The sequence below is a fragment of the Procambarus clarkii genome, chromosome 5, assembly GCF_040958095.1.
Source record: "Procambarus clarkii isolate CNS0578487 chromosome 5, FALCON_Pclarkii_2.0, whole genome shotgun sequence".
In the NCBI taxonomy this organism is placed as follows: domain Eukaryota; kingdom Metazoa; phylum Arthropoda; class Malacostraca; order Decapoda; family Cambaridae; genus Procambarus; species Procambarus clarkii.
In genome coordinates, this window is record NC_091154.1 from 52,074,969 (window position 1) to 52,094,322 (window position 19,354).

Sequence of the window (19,354 nt, forward strand, 5' to 3'; positions counted from 1 at the left end):
AGCCGGTGAACAGACGAATCAGGTTAAAGAATATCTGTCGATTTGCTATTGCATCAACTGAGATTCGATATGGGACCATTAGGATTATAACCAACGAACTCTCTCCGTTTAGACGGTAGGCCTCCAGTTTGTGTGTGGGTGTGTGTAATTACCTAAGTGTAGTTACAGGATGAGAGCTACGCTCGTGGTGTCCCGTCTTCCCAGCACTCTTTGTCATATAACGCTTTGAAACTACTGACGGTCTTGGCCTCCACCACCTTCTCACTTAACTTGTTCCAACCGTCTACCACTCTATTTGCGAAGGTGAATTTTCTTATATTTCTTCGGCATCTGTGTTTAGCTAGTTTAAATCTATGACCTCTTGTTCTTGAAGTGCCAGGTCTCAGGAAATCTTCCCTGTCGATTTTATCAATTCCTGTTACTATTTTGTATGTAGTGATCATATCACCTCTTTTTCTTCTGTCTTCTAGTTTTGGCATGTGTGTGTGTGTGTGTGTGTGTGTGTGTGTGTGTGTGTGTGTGTGTGTGTGTGTGTGTGTGTGTGTGTGTGTTAGAGAGAAATAGATGTAGTAGATATAAAAAAAGGAAAAATACATATATTTGATAGGCGGGGTCCAAGAGCTAATAACTCGATTCTGCAGATACATATAGTAAATACAAGGAGAAAATAAATACACACACACACACATTAATTGATAATGGACTGTTTTGTGTGCGTATCCATGTGTACTATTGTCAAGACCGACAGACACGTGAAGCTATGTGTGTGTATGTGTACCTGTAATTGAACTGACATGTGTACGGTAATTATCTGTATGTGTCCATTTTAAAGGTACACATTAGTGAATGTGTATTTATGTAAATTGATTGACATATGTACGTGTGCGCGCGATTAGTGTTACTGTAATTTATATGGTTAACATTTATACGTTTGAATGACATAGTTTCCCATTATTGTCACATTTTTTGTTACATGTCTACTATTGTCAAGATGGACAGACACGTCCAGATATGAGTGTTTATGTGTACCAGTAATTGAACTGACATGTGTACTGCAACTATCTGCGTGTGTCCATTTTAAAGGAATATATTAGTGAATGTTTATTTATGTAAATTGATTGGAATATGTATGTAGACGCTCGGTTAGTGTTACTGTAATTTATATGGTTAACGTTTGAATGACATAGTTTCCCCTCATTGTCACATTTTTTGTTACTTTTTCGCTGTTCACTTTCACTCTCTCTGAATCCCGTAGACTAATTGTGCTCACGTGTGTTTGTGTAGGGTAGGGAAATCATATGCTTTTCACACAATAATTTACAACTATTTGCTAAGAAACATTTCAAAAGATCATCTAAGTTTCTAAGAAGTGTTCTTTTTCCTAACATACAAGTCAATCTCACAGTACCTAACCTCAGTCAGAAACACTTTTTTTACTATATCTCGCAACGACTTCTGCATATATATCCTATCTTAAATAATTAACAATTTTATTTCATAACTGGCAACCCCCCCTCCCATCCAAAGCTTTCAAAGCCACCAAACATCATTCCTTTCCCTTAGGGGCCATATCACCCGAAAATCCGATGAAAAATGGAATATTTACGAAAAATTACGAAAAATACTACAACGTTCTGGCAACACTGTGGTCCAAACCGTTTAATGATATCTTGAAAAATAACGTAATTAGAGTCAAATTTCCCGCTGCAACTTTCGTGAATCTGGTCCTCGCGCCGTGAGTACGCCGCGGGGTATTGTATCTTACGTTGTAGATGTCTTATTTTTCGTAATAGCGTTGAAAATAACATGTTATGCATAAAATGAATATAAACTAACACATATGGCAACACAACATATGGTCTGACACGCGGGTGGTGCAGTCAGTAACTGCGTGTCTCTCATGGAGAGAGGATGTATGCTGACGCGCTCACACAATATCTCCCAGAACATGCTATTTTTGCTATTTTTAGCTATTTGTACTGCAATATGACTTACCAAACGAACAAGAGAGAAGCATTGACAGCTAGATGCATGCGAGCTCTCCATACGAGCTGGCCGCAATGCGTAAATCACCAGTCACGAGAGACCGCAGGTTTAGAAACTTTGAGAGCGCGCTACGCAACTCCAACTTTTACAACTAGATAAAATTTCACAGCCTTTATTTATTATTCTATTTACATGAAACTTGCACATTATATGTAGAGTTTACGCCTCTATAAACGCATGTCATTATTCTTATCTACGTAGATTTATTGATTTTATAAATAATGATACACATCATTTTGTTGCATACGTTTTTGGGAAACTTTTATAAAATCTGTATTATTGCACTAAATGCATCTGGGATAATAATGTGACATGCAAATCTTTATTATATAGTAAGGTCATAGCTGAGTGTCGTATAAATGATTTTGGTTCACAATTGTGGGCTGTGAAATTTTTTGAACATGGTTGAAAAATTCGTCTTTTTTTTTGTTTTTTGTTTTTTTCTCCGTCTCTATTTAGGCTGAGATGCTGAAACTTGGCCTAGGTGCAGCACCTTTCACATGTATCAGGATAATAAATTATGAATACCCTACTACAATTTTTTAAATCCGGGTGATATGGCACCTTAATGCACAACTTACCGAGACACGCAAGAGAGATTATACAACATTAGAACACTTTCCACCAGGAAGATTCGAACCCTAGCCACCACAGAAGCCTTACAGCAACTGGCATAACTGGTACGCCTTTAACCCACTGCACCACAGCTCAGACCCTTAAAAGAGATGGTAACTTCGGAGTATTTCACCTCCAAAGATCACCATCTCCCAAGGGCAACTAGAGCATAGTGAGGGGCTACTCACGTTCTTTCATCAAATTCCTGTTAATATGGGAGAACTCTGTGTCTATGCTTAATGCACAACTTGCGTAAACACGCAAGAGAGATTATACAACCTTAGAACACTGTCCCACCAGGAGATTCGAACCCTAGCTGGCACAGAAGCCTTACAGCAACTGACATAACTGGTACGCCTTTAACCCACTGCACCACAGCTCATACCCTTAAAAGAGATGGTAACTTTGGAGTATTTCACCTCCAAAGATCACCATCTCCCAAGGGCAACGAGAGCATAGTGAGGGGCTACTCGCGTTCTTTCATCAAATTCCTGTTAATATGGGAGAACTCTGTGTCTATGCTTAATGCACAACTTGCCTAAACACGCAAGAGAGATTATACAACCTTAGAACACTTTTCCACCAGGAGATTCAAACCCTAGCCAGCACAGAAGCCTTAGAGCAACTGGCATAACTGGTAAGCCTTTAACCCACTGCACCACAGCTCATACCCTTAAAAGAGATGGTAACTTCGGAGTATTTCACCTCCAAAGATCACCCTCTCCCAAGGGCAACTAGAGCATAGTGAGGGGCTACTCACGTTCTTTCATCAAATTCCTGTTAATATGAGAGAACTCTGTGTCTATGCTTAATGCACAACTTGCCTAAACACGCAAAAGAGATTATACAACCTTAGAACACTTTCCCACCAGGAGATTCGAACCCTAGCCAGCACAGACCCTTATAGCAACTGGCATAACTGGTACGCCTTTAACCCACTGCACCACAGCTCAGACCCTTTAAAGAGATGGTAACTTCGGAGTATTTCACCTCCAAAGATCACCATCTCCCAAGGGCAACTAGAGCATAGTGAGGGGCTACTCACGTTCTTTCATCAAATTCCTGTTAATATGGGAGAACTCTGTGTCTATGCTTAATGCACAACTTGCCTAAACACGCAAGAGAGATTATACAACCTTAGAACACTTTCCACCAGGAGATTCGAACCCTAGTCAGCACAGAAGCCTTACAGCAACTGGCATAACTGATACGCCTTTAACCCACTGCACTACAGCTCAGACCCTTAAAAGAGATGGTTACTTTGGAGTATTTCACCTCCAAAGATCACCATCTCCCAAGGGCAACTAGAGCATAGTGAGGGGCTACTCACGTTCTTACATCAAATTCCTGTTAATATGGGAGAACTCTGTGTCTATGCTTAATGCACAACTTGCCTAAACACACAAGCGAGATTATACAACCTTAGAACACTTTCCCACCAGGAGATTCGAACCCTAGCCAGTACAGAAGCCTTACAGCAACTGGCATAACTGGTATGCCTTTAACCCACTGCACCACAGCTCAGACCCTTAAAAGAGATGGTAACTTCGGAGTATTTCACCTCCAAAGATCACCATCTCCCAAGGGCAACTAGAGCATAGTGAGGGGCTACTCACGTTCTTTCATCAAATTCCTGTTAATATGGGAGAACTCTGTGTCTATGCTTAATGCACAACTTGCCTAAACATGCAAGAGAGATTATTCAACCTTAGAACACTTTCCCACCAGGAGATTCGAACCCTAGCTGGCACAGAAGCCTTACAGCAACTGACATAACTGGTACGCCTTTAACCCACTGCACCACAGCTCAGACCCCTAAAAGAGATGGTAACTTTGGAGTATTTCACCTCCAAAGATCACCATCTCCCAAGGGCAACAAGAGCATAGTGAGGGGCTACTCACGTTCTTTCATCAAATTCCTGTTAATATGGGAGAACTTTGTGTCTATGCTTAATGCACAACTTGCCTAAACACGCAAGAGAGATTATACAACCTTAGAACACTTTTCCACCAGGAGATTCAAACCCTAGCCAGCACAGAAGCCTTAGAGCAACTGGCATAACTGGTACGCCTTTAACCCACTACACCACAGCTCAGACCCTTAAAAGAGATGGTAACTTGGAGTATTTCACCTCCAAAGATCACCCTCTCCCAAGGGCAACTAGAGCATAGTGAGGGGCTACTCACGTTCTTTCATCAAATTCCTGTTAATATGGGAGAACTCTGTGTCTATGCTTAATGCACAACTTACCGAGACACGCAAGAGAGATTATACAACATTAGAACACTTTCCCACCAGGAAGATTCGAACCCTAGCCACCACAGAAGCCTTACAGCAACTGGCATAACTGGTACGCCTTTAACCCACTGCACCACAGCCCAGACCCTTAAAAGAGATGGTAACTTCAGAGTATTTCACCTCCAAAGATCACCATCTCCCAAGGGCGACTAGAGCATAGTGAGGGGCTACTCACGTTCTTTCATCAAATTCCTGTTTATGTGGGAGAACTCTGTGTCTATGCTTAATGCACAACTTGCCTAAACACGCAAGAGAGATTATACAACCTTAGAACACTGTCCCACCAGGAGATTCGAACCCTAGCTGGCACAGAAGCCTTACAGCAACGGACATGACTGGTACGCCTTTAACCCACTGCACCACAGCTCAGACCCTTAACAAGGTTATTGTACTGTAAAATCAATGCAGTACCATAAATCATAAAATTGCCAAAACATTTCTTTATTATTTTAATTGTTTAGTTCTTGTACAATAATTGTCAGCCATCATAAAATGCCATTATGACCATTGCCTAAAAATTTAAGTTAATTTTTTTTTAATTAATCAGGGTCTTTACATGTTTGAATTTAGTAAACATTATAGTAAACAGTATCCTCTATTCTCAACAGATCAGTTTCTCAAAATGATGTTTAAAAGGGGATAGAGTTAGTATGTGACTCAATTAGAACCAAGAAATCCCACATATCCAGTGTAGCAGGTATGTTAAAGCTTATGTATAAGTTAGTGACTGATAAAACAAACAGAAATCTTTTAGTGTTTGTAAAATACTTCAAGAAAACAATGACTTTTTTTTTATCTAACACATCTAATGTCATTTATTTCTAAGGTAGATTTGTATGGATACCATCTCACTTAGGTGTTGTCCTATGTAATTATAGGTAATTGTCAAAATTAAGTTGAGATATCAATATCTATGGCAGGTGCCTGCAGGTAATGTATCTGCCAATGGAAATCATTCCAGTTGTAAACTATGTGAACAAAAGCTAGGACATACTGTCTATCACTATATATGTGATTGCCTTGTTATCAATGACTTCAGAACAAATGGTATGATGTACTTTGAGTTTTGTTATTACTTCATACACTCAGGAATATTGGAAGATATTCTTGTGCTGTACCCCGATTTTGTTAGTGGAGGCTAATAGATCAGCATTACATTTCATATTCTCTCCAGATTCCATGTATGACTGGCTGTCCTGTGAGGTTTTTGATCTACACTGTGGTCTTTCATACATAATAGGATAGCAGCACATTGCTGTGTATACCTAAGCTTGTTAAAAAAAAAGTGCTTGGCAAATATTTATGTAGTGTGTTCTGCTACTTTTGTGTAGGTATTCACTACTAAGTATATACAAAACAAATTTATCAACTATAATCTTATTTACTAGTAACAAAGTGTTTCTTTCAGTTTCAAGCAAAATGAGATCACGATACCGTGCAAAGATTGAAGCAGACAGGAAAAAGTTGAAGGAACTGATAGCGGTCTACAATGAAGACAATACAGAAAAACTTAGTGTGGACATTGCTGAAGAGGGCAACTTTCCATGGTATAATGACACTCCTCAACCAACTGATAATGGTAAGTATATTTGGTTATTTTTCTGTGCATATTGGCCTTGTCAATGAGGATAAATATTGTTAGCTACTAACATGTTAATTCAAACTTACTCATTATGGTAATGGACAAATGGAAGTCCATGCCTAATTTATATTTTTAAGATAATAATATTAACAAGATACTTTAAAAATGATTACATATGATTGCATTGTTGTTGCATAATACATGCATCCTACAATGACAGATTTGTTCATGTTCCTTATTAAATAATTTACTTTATATTTTATTTTTGAATATTTTAAGTTACTCTTCAAGAAAAGAGAAATGCTGCAGAAAAGCTGCATATGTACAACAGGACTATGGAAGAACAAAATGTCATTCAACTGGAAATGAAAAGTTACTTGGATTTCTACAGAAAAAAGCTTGAGATAACACAAAGACTAGATGATATACAAAACAAAAGTGCTCCACCCTCTTGGATTATTGAAGTTTGTATCAGGTATCAATATTAACTTAATTACTCCACTGAAATAAATGTTATTGCATTATAGCTACTTGGTAATTATTTTAACAGGTAGCTTAATCATTGTTGTTTGTGTCTAAGCTAAGTAAAATTAGTAAAAGCATTTTGTAGACACAAATTGTAATATTATCATTATCACTTTTACTGGTTAAAGTTTAAATGAAACACTTGTTAGGAAAACAAACATTTAATTTAAAAAATGCCTGAAATAATGATGTGTGTTTGTTTTACAGGAACAGGGTAAATACTCAATAAAGAAGTCATCATTCCAGCATGTAACCAGTGGACTTGCGGCCCTCTTGCTAAATATGAAAAAATTGTATCAAATTAAACTATTTGAGGCAACTAACCTGTTTTCTGCAGACAGGGAAGTAGAGTACAACAAATTTCAAACAGACAGTCAAGATTCCGAGGATTCTGAGACCGACAGTGACAACAGTGTAGTCAGTATTGAGTCACAGACTGACAACGAAGAAATGGAAGAAACACTCTTCCCTTTGATTTGAGTAGCTTTAAGTAGCAAAGCAAAGAGAAAATAACAAGTATTCTCTACCCCTGGGTTGGCAAATGTTCTTTGCCCAAATCATCATCATGTTAATTTTGCATCCCTATGTTGCTCAAGAAAGATTTGTTTTCAAATTAGTTTTTATTTTTATTAATTACCCTCAAAGTTTTGTTTAGTTTAGAAATGCTTATTAAATAAATTGTAGTTGTAGTTATGTGCAATTTCTTTGCTTTCCTTCAAAAAACACACACACAAAAAAAAAAAAAGGTAAACATGAAAAACGAGTGCCCAAATGAGATACAGAAAACTTTTTTAGTATCAGTAGTTGACAAATGGAATGCATCAGGAAGTGATGTTGTGGAGGCAGACTCCGTACAAAGTTTCAAGTGTAGATATGACGGCCCAGTAGGTTCAGGAAACTACTTCATTTGAGATGATGCTTCCTAGCATTACGTAAGTAATGAAGAAATATGATATATTTACTCACTATAATGTTGGTACTGAATGTAGAACATGGAAATACACATTTTTACTCTGAAATAATCATATTTTATAACGAAATTATACGAAACTTAACTCGCAGTTCAACACAGGAAATGGTCACTGCTTGCATCACAAGCGGGGATGTTTCTGGCGGGGGAGAAAGAAACAATTGCGCAGCGCGTCCCGCGGCGTTGCGCGGGCAGTTTGGAGCCGTATAAATACGGGCGCACACTGGGGCTCTGCCTCACTCCGCCTGCCCTCGCCGCTGCCCTCGCAACCACTCCCCGGCCGCCCGACTTCGCACGAGATGGACACCACGCCAGCTGCCTCGGTACCTGACCTCTCTCTCACGGACATCCTGGGGCCCTCGACACCCCAGACTGTTCCGGCAGGGCCCTCCTGCCCTACACTTTTAAACCCAAGGTGAGGTTTTCTGTTCAATTCTAGTCAGGTCCTCCCCCAGTGCGGCGTGTGCCTAGCGCCATCCCCTCGCGGTACGTGTGTGCCGCCTTAGTTAGTCCTTTGGGCTCTCTGCTGTTGTTCCCGGAGAGCTGGGGCGCCCTCCTTGGGCCTGTGCCGGGCGCCCCCGTGCCGTGCTGGTCGCGTGGCTGGCTTAGGGTCGGCGTGCCCCGGGCCGCGTCCCTAGTGGCCTGCGTTTGGTCTCCTTTCATGTGGGGCCCCGTCCAGCCGTGCCCGTCCGTGTCCAAGGGGCCCCGCAGCGCGGCGTGCCCAGGCGCGCGCCCTGCCCGGGGCCCCCCGTCGGCGGCCAGGCGTGCCCTTGCCGGTGTCGCCATGTGGCCTGGCGTGGTGGGCCCTACGCCCTTTGTGCTCTGCCTTGGGGCCCTTCCCTCGCCGCCATCGACCACGTGTCTGGTCGTCTGGGCGTGCTTCGGCGTCCTTTCCGCCTTCCCTTCGGGGCTCCCTGTCGCCGGCCCGCCGGGTTTCCCTGGGCTGTTCCAGGGGGCCAGGATTCGCCTTGTCCGAGGACACGTGTAGCCGTCGGCGACGGATTGTGGCCAGGTTCGGTCCTACGCCCGGGGCGCATGTTCTCGGCGGCGGCGACACGTGGCCAGGCGTGGGCGGCCCTATGGCGGGCCCCGCCTTGGGGCCCATGCATGCCTTGCCGGGTCGTCACGTGCCTGGCCGGCAGGGCGTGCTTCTGCGTCTTTCCTGTTTTCCCTCGGGTGTTCCCTGTTGCCGGTCTGCCGGCTTCCCTGGGATGTCCCCAGGGGTCGGGTCTCCCTGAGCGGACAAGCGTCGCCCCTGGCGACGACCCGTGGCCAGGTCCAGCCCTCCGCCCGGGCCTGCTACGGGGCACACGCCTGGTCGTGCTGCCACGTGGCACGGCGTTCCGTGGCGCGCTCGGTTGGGCTGTGTCCCGCCCTTCCTGTTCCCTTTTGGGTGCTAATCCACGTGGCTTTGCGCCACGGCTTCCCACGACGGGGCTCGGGCTGCTTTGCGCCCGTTCGGCCGCGCCTGTGTGCGGCCCCCCCCCCCTCCCCTTTTCGTCTAGGCCCTGAGCATGCCGTGTGGCAGCGCGTGGTTGGTAGGCCACGGGGTCCTTGCCGTGTGTGGTGTGTTCTCTGCTAGGCACGTCGCCCTCGGGCGTCTCGCCCGGCCGTGTTGCCTGGGGTGTTAGCCCCAGGCCCTTCGGTGTCCCGGAGTCCCCAGGTACGTCTTCCCCAGAGTGGCGCCGATCAAGATGTCCCCAGACGTCCGTCGGCCGGTGTAAGTCCGGCATGTAGTCCCCAGGCGTACGTCTGGCCGGTGTTGCCCGGTGTGTTATTTCAAGCTTTCCGCCGTCCAGGCCCTCAGGCACGTGCCCTGCTTGCCTGGGGGGTAGCCAGGACCGTTCCTACATGTCCTCCGTCTGGCCGGTGTTGCCGGCAGGTTGGTTCCCAGGCGCCCCCGCCTGGCCAGTGTAGCCTGGTGTGTTTGTCTTAAGCGCCCTGCACGTCCGTCGTAGCAGGGATTCCTCCTACGTCGTAAGTTCAGCGTTCGTCCGCCTGCCCGTCCGCCTGTGTCGTCTGTTGTTCTTCTTCGTCAGAGGGAGACGCCGGCGTTGGAGCAAGGACCCGAGATCAGCTCGACGACGACGGCAGGTTTACGTCTACGGGTACGCACCACAGGCCCTGGGTTCGGCGTTGACGCCGGCAATCCAGGATGACTTCGTTATGTTCGTTAAGTCCTCGGCGTCCAGTTCCAGGGGCCGTGCCCTGGACAGGGGGGTGGCCCCCATGTTGCCCGGGGCACGGTATCCTCCAGCAGATGGCGGTGTCGAAGCGTCGTCGGGAACGTCGTATATTTAATGATTCTCTTTCGTTGCCTTCCTAAGACACTGTAATTAAGTCTTTCTCACACTTGGTGTGATATAAAAATTTGGAAGGTTTCTTATCTTGTACTAGCAGACTTCCCGCGACATGCCTCGCCCTTATTCATATTTATGTTCTACATTTCAGCACCGTCATGCCTCTGCTTTCAGATCACCTCGGATTCACTTTGCCCCAGCCTAACTTTACTCAGGCATTCGTAGCCTTGTGCATGTCGTACGTTCAATCTTCGCGTCCGCTGTGTCACAGTTTGCTTGTTCACTTGTCCTTGTCTTACGTCATTAAGTAAAGTCGCCAGGATGTCCTATTTGCAGAGTTATAAGTAATTTATTAAGTAAAGTCAGACAGGACGTCCTATTTGCAGTATTTGTGGGCCCTTAATTTGCTTTACGTTCCCTGGCCCTGCATTTTGCCTAGTTTCCTCAGTAGTTACAGTACTTTCCCTGGGCCCTTGCAGTTTATTCACGTCGCTTATTTGGTTATATTTATGTTATGCATCTCCTCCGTTCTCTTAATGTAAAATGGCTATATATCCACGCCGATTGTATACCCTTATTTTGTACTTGCAGATACCACGTGACATGCCTGCCCTTTTCATAATTATGTTCTACATTTCAGGGCTAACATGCCTCCTGTTTCAGGTTACCTCGACTCTCTTTCCCAACCAGCCTCCTTAATTTACCCCGACAGTTGATGCGTTGCTTGCCGCACGTTTATTTGTACGTTGCTGTGTTCAGTATGCTTGCCTATGTTACCCTGCCTTCCTCATTAAGTAAAGTCAGCCAGGATGTGCTATTTGCAGAATTACTAAGTAAATTATTAAGTGAAGTCAGCCAGGCAGTGCTCGTTGCAGAATTACTAAGAAATTATTAAGTAAAGTCAGCCAGGATGTGTTTTGCAGAGTTCCTAGAATTATTAAGTAAAGTCAGACAGGATGTGTTTTGCAGAGTTCCTAGAATTATTAAGTAAAGTCAGACAGGCTGTGCTATTTGCAGTTTCGCGGGCCCTTATTTTAGCTTCACGTTTCCTGGCCCTGCAATTTGCCTAGATTCATAGGTAGTTACAGTAGTTTATGCTTGACTATTGCAGTTTATTCACGTTACTTCTATGGTTATTTATGTTATGCTTTCCTCCGTTGCTTAATGTAAAATTGGTTTTATTTATTCTAGGGCGATATGTTCCATTTAGCCTACCACAATTTAATACATCTTCCTTATTTGGTAACATTTGCGCTGTGCTTCATTTATGGTTGTCATTAAGTATGTTTCTATTTATTATAGGGCGAAATGTCCCATTCACCACTATTCATCCCTGTTACTTATTTGGTTACACTTGTGTCGTGCATCCTTTATGTTTGTTATAAAAACATTTTTTGTTTACTATAGGGCGATTTGTTACATTTAGCTTACGTTATTCTTTGTCTCAGCCATCCTTTGTTTCCTTGGCAGTGTCTTCAGTTAGTAGTCCCCTTTCCTTCGCTGTGGCTTCTAGGCAGCCAGGATGCGCGAGGTGCAGTTGTGGCCCTCGCCTCTTGCTTTATGCCTCCGGCCCTGCACTTGTTGGGTTCCCCTTTCTTTATTCTCGTTTACGCCTAGTCTCGCTGTTAGCTATGTTCTTCCCCCGGTTCCTCTGTCGTTCAACTACGCTTGTTGCTTCTACGTGTGTAAGGCCTTCTAGTTCGCCTTGCCTTCGGTGTTGCGGCCCCCCTTGCTTCTCGCTTGTTTATTCAGGCTACGTTTCCCCCCCCCCTTCCCTTTCCTGGGGTCTCCTTTTTCTCTTTTTTTTTTAATGTGCCGCAGCAGGAGTGCCGCAAAACCCTTTTTTGCCTAGTTTCATCGGTAGTTACAGTAGTTTATGCTTAGCTTTGCAGTTTAGTTTCCTCAGTGGTTACAGTATTTACGCTTGGCTCTTGCAGTTTATCCACGTTACTTATCTGGTTATATTTATGTTATGCTTCACCTCCGTTCTCTTAATGTAAAAATGGTTATATATGCACGCCGATTGTATACCCTTATTTTGTACCTGCAGATATCACGTGCCATGCCTTGCCCTATTCAGGTGACCTGGACAGGGGGGTGGCCCCCACGTTGCCTGGGGCACGGTACACTCCAGCAGATGGCGGCGTCGAAGCGTCGTCGGGAACCTCGTATATTTAATGATATCCCGTTCTTTGCCTTCCTAAGGCAATGTAAACTATGTTTTTACACACTTTATATGGAAGGTTCCTTATTTTGTACTGGCAGACATCTCGCGACATGCCTTGCCCTTCCTCTTAATCACGTTCTACATTTCAGCACTAACATGCCTCCTGCTTTCAGATTACCTCGGATTCCTTTTCCCAAACAGCCTACCTTAATTTACTCCGACAATTGATGCTTTGCTCATGTCGCATGTTTAATTTCGCGTTGGTGTGTTCAGTATGTTTGTTCATTTTTCCTTGCCTTACGTCAGTAAGTAAAGTCAGCCAGGATGTGCTATTTGCAGAGTTACTAATTAAATTATTAAGTAAAGTCAGCCAGGATGTGCTATTTGCAGAGTTACTATGTAATTATTAAGTAGTCAGCCAGGATGTGCTGTTTGCAGAGTTCCTAAGTAAATTATTAAGTAAAGTCAGCCAGGATGTGCTATTTGCAGAGTTACTAAGTAAATTATTAAGTAAAGTCAGCCAGGATGTGCTATTCGCAGAGTTCCTAAGTAAATTATTAAGTAAAGTCAGCCAGGATGTGCTATTTGCAGAGTTACTAAGTAAATTATTAAGTAAAGTCAGCCAGGATGTGCTATTTGCAGAGTTACTAAGTAAATTATTAAGTCAGCCAGGATGTGCTATTTGCAGAGTTACTAATTACTAATTGCTAGTCTTTTGCTGGGCTACCTTTATGCTTCTCCCCTTCCTGTCTAGGTATGTTTAGGTATGGCTAGCGGTGCGCGAGCCGCGGCTTATCGGTTGCCCCCCCCCCCCTGGTTCCCTGTTTACTCGGTCTCGCCCGCTTACTTCCGCATTCTTCCACCCCATTCTACGTTTTCGCCTCTCGCTTTTGGGCCTATGTCCTTTCTCAGACCGGGTTGTGTGCCGTCCAGCGCGCCTCGGCGACGTTATCTTTTCTTCGGCCCTCTGTCATTTCCCCCCCCCCCCCAGCCGTGCAGGCTCGCCTGTGGGAAACGTCCCCTTGGTTCCTCCTACGTCTGCGTGTCTGTTAAATCTGTTATTGTTGGACTCGCAATTTGATTTGTATTTATTGCGGCAAATTTTTCTCCCGCAATTTACACTGTTAATGTTTCACGTTCAATTTGTTATTAAGGGACTATCAATTAGGATTTGTATTAATCTATTGCTTTGCCTCTCTGCCTTTAAGTTAATTTCAGCTAAGGTACGCTAGTTGCAGTGCATTCGGGTGGGGGCCCCCCCCCCCCACAATTTTTTTTTTCCTCCGGTTATTTCGTCCTATTACACTCGTTTCCCTCATTATATATTCTGATTATTGTGCATTATATTTGACCACCCATTCTTCATCGTATCGACAGTACATTAAGGTACATTCGGATGCTACCGAGAAGTTTAGCATGGCCTCACGCACGGTGTCATGCAAAAAAAAAAAAAAAAAAAAAAACTGGCCTTTCGGCCTTCCTTTCGGCAAGCTCAAGCCAGTCAGTTAGCATGACGTCGGCCAGCTTGTGGTTGGCCAGCGCAGCCAGCATGCTGTTGGCCATACGGTCGCTAACGTTCTTTGGCCATCCGGCCTTCTGGGCTATTTTACTCTTGTTCCTTCGCCATTGTTGTTTCCTACTACGTAATGTATTCTATTTAATTTTACCTCATCTATCATTAGGTTAGGGGCCCTTACCTCCAACCGCTATTCCTTCCACTGCGCTCTGCCCGCTTGGCGCTCAATGCCGGCTTCTTCTGTTCCCTTTATTCGCAGCCACGACAAGCCGGAACCCCCCCCCCCCCTTCCACACCCTACTGCGGCGAGGAAGAGAACGCGAGCCGGATATTCCTCTGATCACCATCAACGCACGCAGCGGTGCCGGGATGCAGCCGCCCAGGGCCTACGTTAATACTATTATCTTCTCTTTATTTGCTGGGCTATATGGCAGTATTAATATTATTCCGTACCGTTACTGTCATTCCAGTAGTATTTTATTAAAATATAAATTGCTATTATGGTTTGGCGTTGCTTTCTTAATTTCTTCCATTCTGCGGCACTTGCCGTCATCGGTTATTTACGATATTACATTGTATTCTTCATTGTACGATTATTTACGACATTGTATTCTTATTATTATCCTTATTACAGTTACTGAATGGCAGCTCCCTGCCGTCGACTTCACTTTGCTCCTGTTCTAAAGATGTTGCCGAAGTTCACGGCGTACTAGCTGCGGCTCGCAGACGCTCATTGACAACACAAGACTACACTCAGCGGCCACTTAAGGCAGACTCCTTGGCTTCTATCCAGCCCAATCACCCGACTGGAGGCAGAGATGGGATAGAGACCAAGGGTAATGTTCCCCGCTCACATTCTACATCCGCTTAGGACACAAGCATGTTATAGATTTGGCTTTAAGAATTGGTTCTTATTCCATTTTATTGTTTATGTATATGTTGCTTAGTTGTTATACCCGTTCTTGGTATATGTATTGTTTATATTCAAGATTTATAGTGTTTCGTATTACCCTGTTATAGTTGCTTTGTGCTTCCTTGCTGTTCTCCTACTGGTTTTCTCCCACCTTTGCTCTTAGCAAAGGTACTTCCCCCTTCCGTTTGCTGGAAGATTCTTAGAATTGTTAGCCCCTTTCATTGCTACAGTATAATTATTCGGATGCTCTTTATTCATCCAGGATTGTTAATTAAGGGTTCTCTTAATTCCTGCTGCCGGGCTCCCTCCCCCGTTTTTCGTCTCCGTATTGATTCAGCTAGGGTTTCCCTCTCGTCTGTGCTCTTGCCTGTCACGATAACACTGCATGCCGCTTCTGCCCACCCTTACTGCCTTATATCTTTCAGCCCGGGGGAGGTGAGCTACGCGACAAAAAATCGACGCACGCTCCGACTGGACCAGGTATCGCTTACATGGTCAGGAATCAACACTCTTCGGATCCTACAAGCACAGATCCTACAAGCGCTCCTGTCACCAGGCGAGATTTCTCCAGGATCCTACGCGCTGCCCTCTCGGCGCTAGGCTTGACTTCAGATGACTACGCTCCGCACCCAGCTGTCTCGGGACGGGCTCGCCACATCAGAAATAATGGCAGACGGCAGGCGGAAGAGTAGTGCTCACATCCTACGTCAGACGGGACGTTGTTGCTCTGCTACATTGAGTGCCTCACGCGGCCAGCTGGCACTCGCCCTTCGGGGGGGGGGGGGGGGGGGTCCGGCCGCTGGCCTGCGGTGGGGGTGCAGCGCCGGTCCCCAAGTGTCCCGCTGTCCGCAGCTAATACTTTGCCCAGTCTAGGTGCTAGTAAGCCCTATTTGTAGTCACACCCCCTTCTCCTTATCCATTAGGTCTTTTACGGCCTCTTGGCCGGGTACATTACGTGTTATGTGGTCTCTCACTTATTAGTTATTCTTTGTGTCCTGCCTGTTATATCCTAGTGTTATATAATTACTACACATTTGCACTCGGCCTTAATTCTAGTACCAGTTAACCTTTAGGTTTCTGCAGAATTAGTTTCCATGTCACTATAGGCTAAGGTCTCATACTTACTACGGGTGTACCTTTTAAGTTAAATCTAGTCCTTGGAATTGTTACTGTTAATTCTTACTCTATATATTTACTTTATATATTTTAATATAAACGTTATATATTTACTAATTTAGATTTGAAACTTTATATATTTACATGTTCAATATTAAGTTTTATATAATATCAACTTTGTTAAGTCTATAATATAAACCGTGTTTAATATAAACTTTATATAATTACTTACTTTATGAGAACTTTATATATTTACATGTTCTGCAGAATTTAATCTTCAATAAACTTTAACGCCCCATACTGCCAGTATCTTTCTCCCCCTGGTCAGAAAGTCTACATTCTAAGCCTGGTAGCACTCGAAATTATTGACAACACTGAAGTACACAGCTTAATTATTTCTGACTCCCTTTCTTCACTACGAGCAATAAACAGTTTGTAATCATGTAATAACGTGCTTGTCTTGGAAGCTAGACGTAGATATATAAGAATACTTAGCAAGAGGGTAAATATAAAAATGTTGTGGATTCCTTCTCACATTGGCATGCAGGAACATGACAATAAATAAGCCTCTGTATCTCTTTCCACTTCGGCTCACAAGATGGGTATAGGGTGCATAATAAATGCGCTAAAGAGAGAATGTTGTGGCTTTGGGTAATTAGATGATTCCAATTTTGCTATAAAATTATGTTAGTTTAGAGTAAAAATAAGTTTTTTTTCATGATGTTCTACATTCAGCACCAACAATATAGTGAGTAAATATATCGTAGTGTTTCATTACTTACGTATACTGTACTAAGAAGCTTTGGGTAATTAGACGGACTGCCACACACCTAACTACCTACCTGATTTACATGAGGTTTTGTCATATATACCAATAACATAGATGACAATATTACAAACCACATCATCAAATTATAATGTAAATTATAATTAAATGCAAGATCTTGTATATGGGCCATAACAATCCACGTCACAAGTACTAAATTAACAGTACTACTTTACATAAAGAATATTAAATGTTTATTCAGGTAAAAGTTCTAATAGCAGATTTGTATGGCATAATTAGGGGACATGCATGATTTTGGGTAGTAGAACCCCAAGCACATGTACAATAAAATTAAGATAATGGCAAATGGCAAATTGTGAGTGTTTGAACTCGGGGAGCGAGAGCGTTGTAGCTCGATGCGGTCGTAGTCTGCTGTCTGCTCTGTGTCGAAGCTGTAGCGTCTTTGGTCGATTAGAACTGCACACGCCGAGTGCTACATTGTTGAATGGGGAAATTGTACTGTCCTCCATTCCTCATATCGCTTGCTTATATGGTGATTACACCTCAGCTCCCTCCAACAAGCTGAGAAGAGTATTACCTGTAATTGGGGAAAGGATTGTAGCTTCTGTAATTAGTGCTAATTAGTTATGCTATTAAGATAATGAGAAAATGGAGCGAGTATAAGGATTACTCGCTACAGCATTTTAATACCAAGCAGAGTTATGCCATGTGCGGGTAGGCGATTCCACGGGTTTACAACCCTATGGGTGAAAGCATCTTTGGTTTTCTGTCCTACATTGTGGTTTCTTGAGCTTGAACCCGTTGCTCCTCGTTCGTGTTACGTCTGACCTTTTGAAAAAACTGTCAGGATTGACATCCTCCAAATTTAGTATTTTATGGGTTTCTATGAGATCCGCCCTGTCATGCCTGGTCTGCAGTGTTGTTACCCTAGTGGCCCTCATCCATTCCTGATACGAGAGATGAAGCTCTGGTATGATTTTTTTTAATTACCTCTTCCACTTGTTGAGCAATATTATTGTCCACTAACTCCCCTTGCCACTTCGGGGGGGTATTGGGTGTTGATGTAGCTTCAGGGCACCAATCCCCCCAGCCACAGGGCATGGCGAGAAGGCGATATGATGCATTCTGACTCAAACGCCCTTTCCTTCATCTATCTGTTGTGAGGTAGTGCTGTCAATTTGGTAGTTCTGAAGTGGATTGTTGTGGCCCACATGTAAGGGCTAGCATTTATCGACATTAAAAAGCATTTGTCAGTCATCTGACCATTTTTGAAGTTCATTTAGATCACTTAGTAAGGTCTCATTATCACCTTCAACAGGTGATAATGGTCCAGGGATTTTCTGAAAAGGAGTTTCACTGACAAACATAGTGAATTTGCCAGTTCAGTTCCTTTACGACTTGGGACTGAAATACATTCACACTTTGGGCTTTTGAGTCTTTTAGTTTGTCAATGCTCTTCCTGATTGTGTAGCGTGTAATTGGTATTTCCCTTAATTCATTCTCTTTACCTCCGACAAACATTTGTGTCGGTGATGGGATGTCATTCAAGCTTTCTAGTGTGAACAGTGATGTAAAGTATTCGATCAGTGTGTTTGCTGCCCTTTTATCGTGCAACTTAAAATTAACATTGTTCAGCCCGTCCTCCAAACAAAGATCCAAAAGTGATTCCATGCACCCGCCAAACCCCCTGTTTATGAATGAAAAGCGGTTTACACACGACTCACAACTGCTGACGTTCGAACATATCCGGAACAAGTGCTTCACTGACGAAGTTTGTACGAATCACAACACTATCAATGCTTCACCCACGTACTACAAATACAAATAAACGCCAACAGAACCTAAACACCTGACCTAACCTATCCTATGCCTATATATACACAAAATGCCAATATATTATAATATTAATTTATACTTGAGAAAATTCCCGTTTTGAATGAACAGCATGTTAAAATTTATGAATGCGTCTGTGGGGTCGACCGCTGAATGTAATGGACTAGAGTCGAGGATGGGTTGCATTGTTAGTCTCATCTTTTATGGGTCCTACTCTGCTGTAATGGGTTTTTGTTTGGGTTTTACTTCGTATATATTTGGCCGAAACGCTATGCGTATTAGTGGCTTTAGGTATTGTATTTTAAATTTAAAATATTTGCCCCAAGGAGAGAGTTTATTGGGAGTACTTAGCTGTGTCATTAGGCAGATAATTAACTATACAATTTGCTGTGCTCCGTCCTTTAACAAATCCATTGACCCACATCCCCTAACCTGCGTATTTTGTGCAATAGTCGGTTTCGGATGATCCTTTCGAACATGTTGCAAGTGCATGACATGAGACTGATAGGTCTGTAATTGCCAGGGTCATTGGGTTTCGGTATGGGAACAATTATTGCATGTTTCCATTGTGTGGGCAACACTCCACTTAGGAATGACTTGTTAAACAGGTGGAGTATTGGGTTCCCAGACACTTCACCAGCGCATTGAGTATGTCGTAGGTGATGCCATCCTCACCAGGTGCTGT

General features: G+C 43.5%; 2 protein-coding genes across 2 annotated transcripts in view; one reads left to right on the plus strand and one right to left on the minus strand.

Annotated features, from left to right (window-relative positions):
• Positions 1–19,354, minus strand: part of LOC138350927 (uncharacterized) — a 384,976-nt gene that overhangs the window by 205,678 nt on the left and 159,944 nt on the right. The gene's annotated exons all lie outside the window — the stretch shown is intronic.
• Positions 6,221–7,547, plus strand: LOC138352576 (uncharacterized). Its single transcript, XM_069305069.1, has 4 exons — positions 6,221–6,539; positions 6,822–7,017; positions 7,070–7,076; positions 7,275–7,547. The coding sequence occupies exons 1-4, from the start codon at positions 6,380–6,382 to the stop codon at positions 7,545–7,547; spliced, it is 636 nt and encodes a 211-aa protein (XP_069161170.1). The 5' UTR covers positions 6,221–6,379.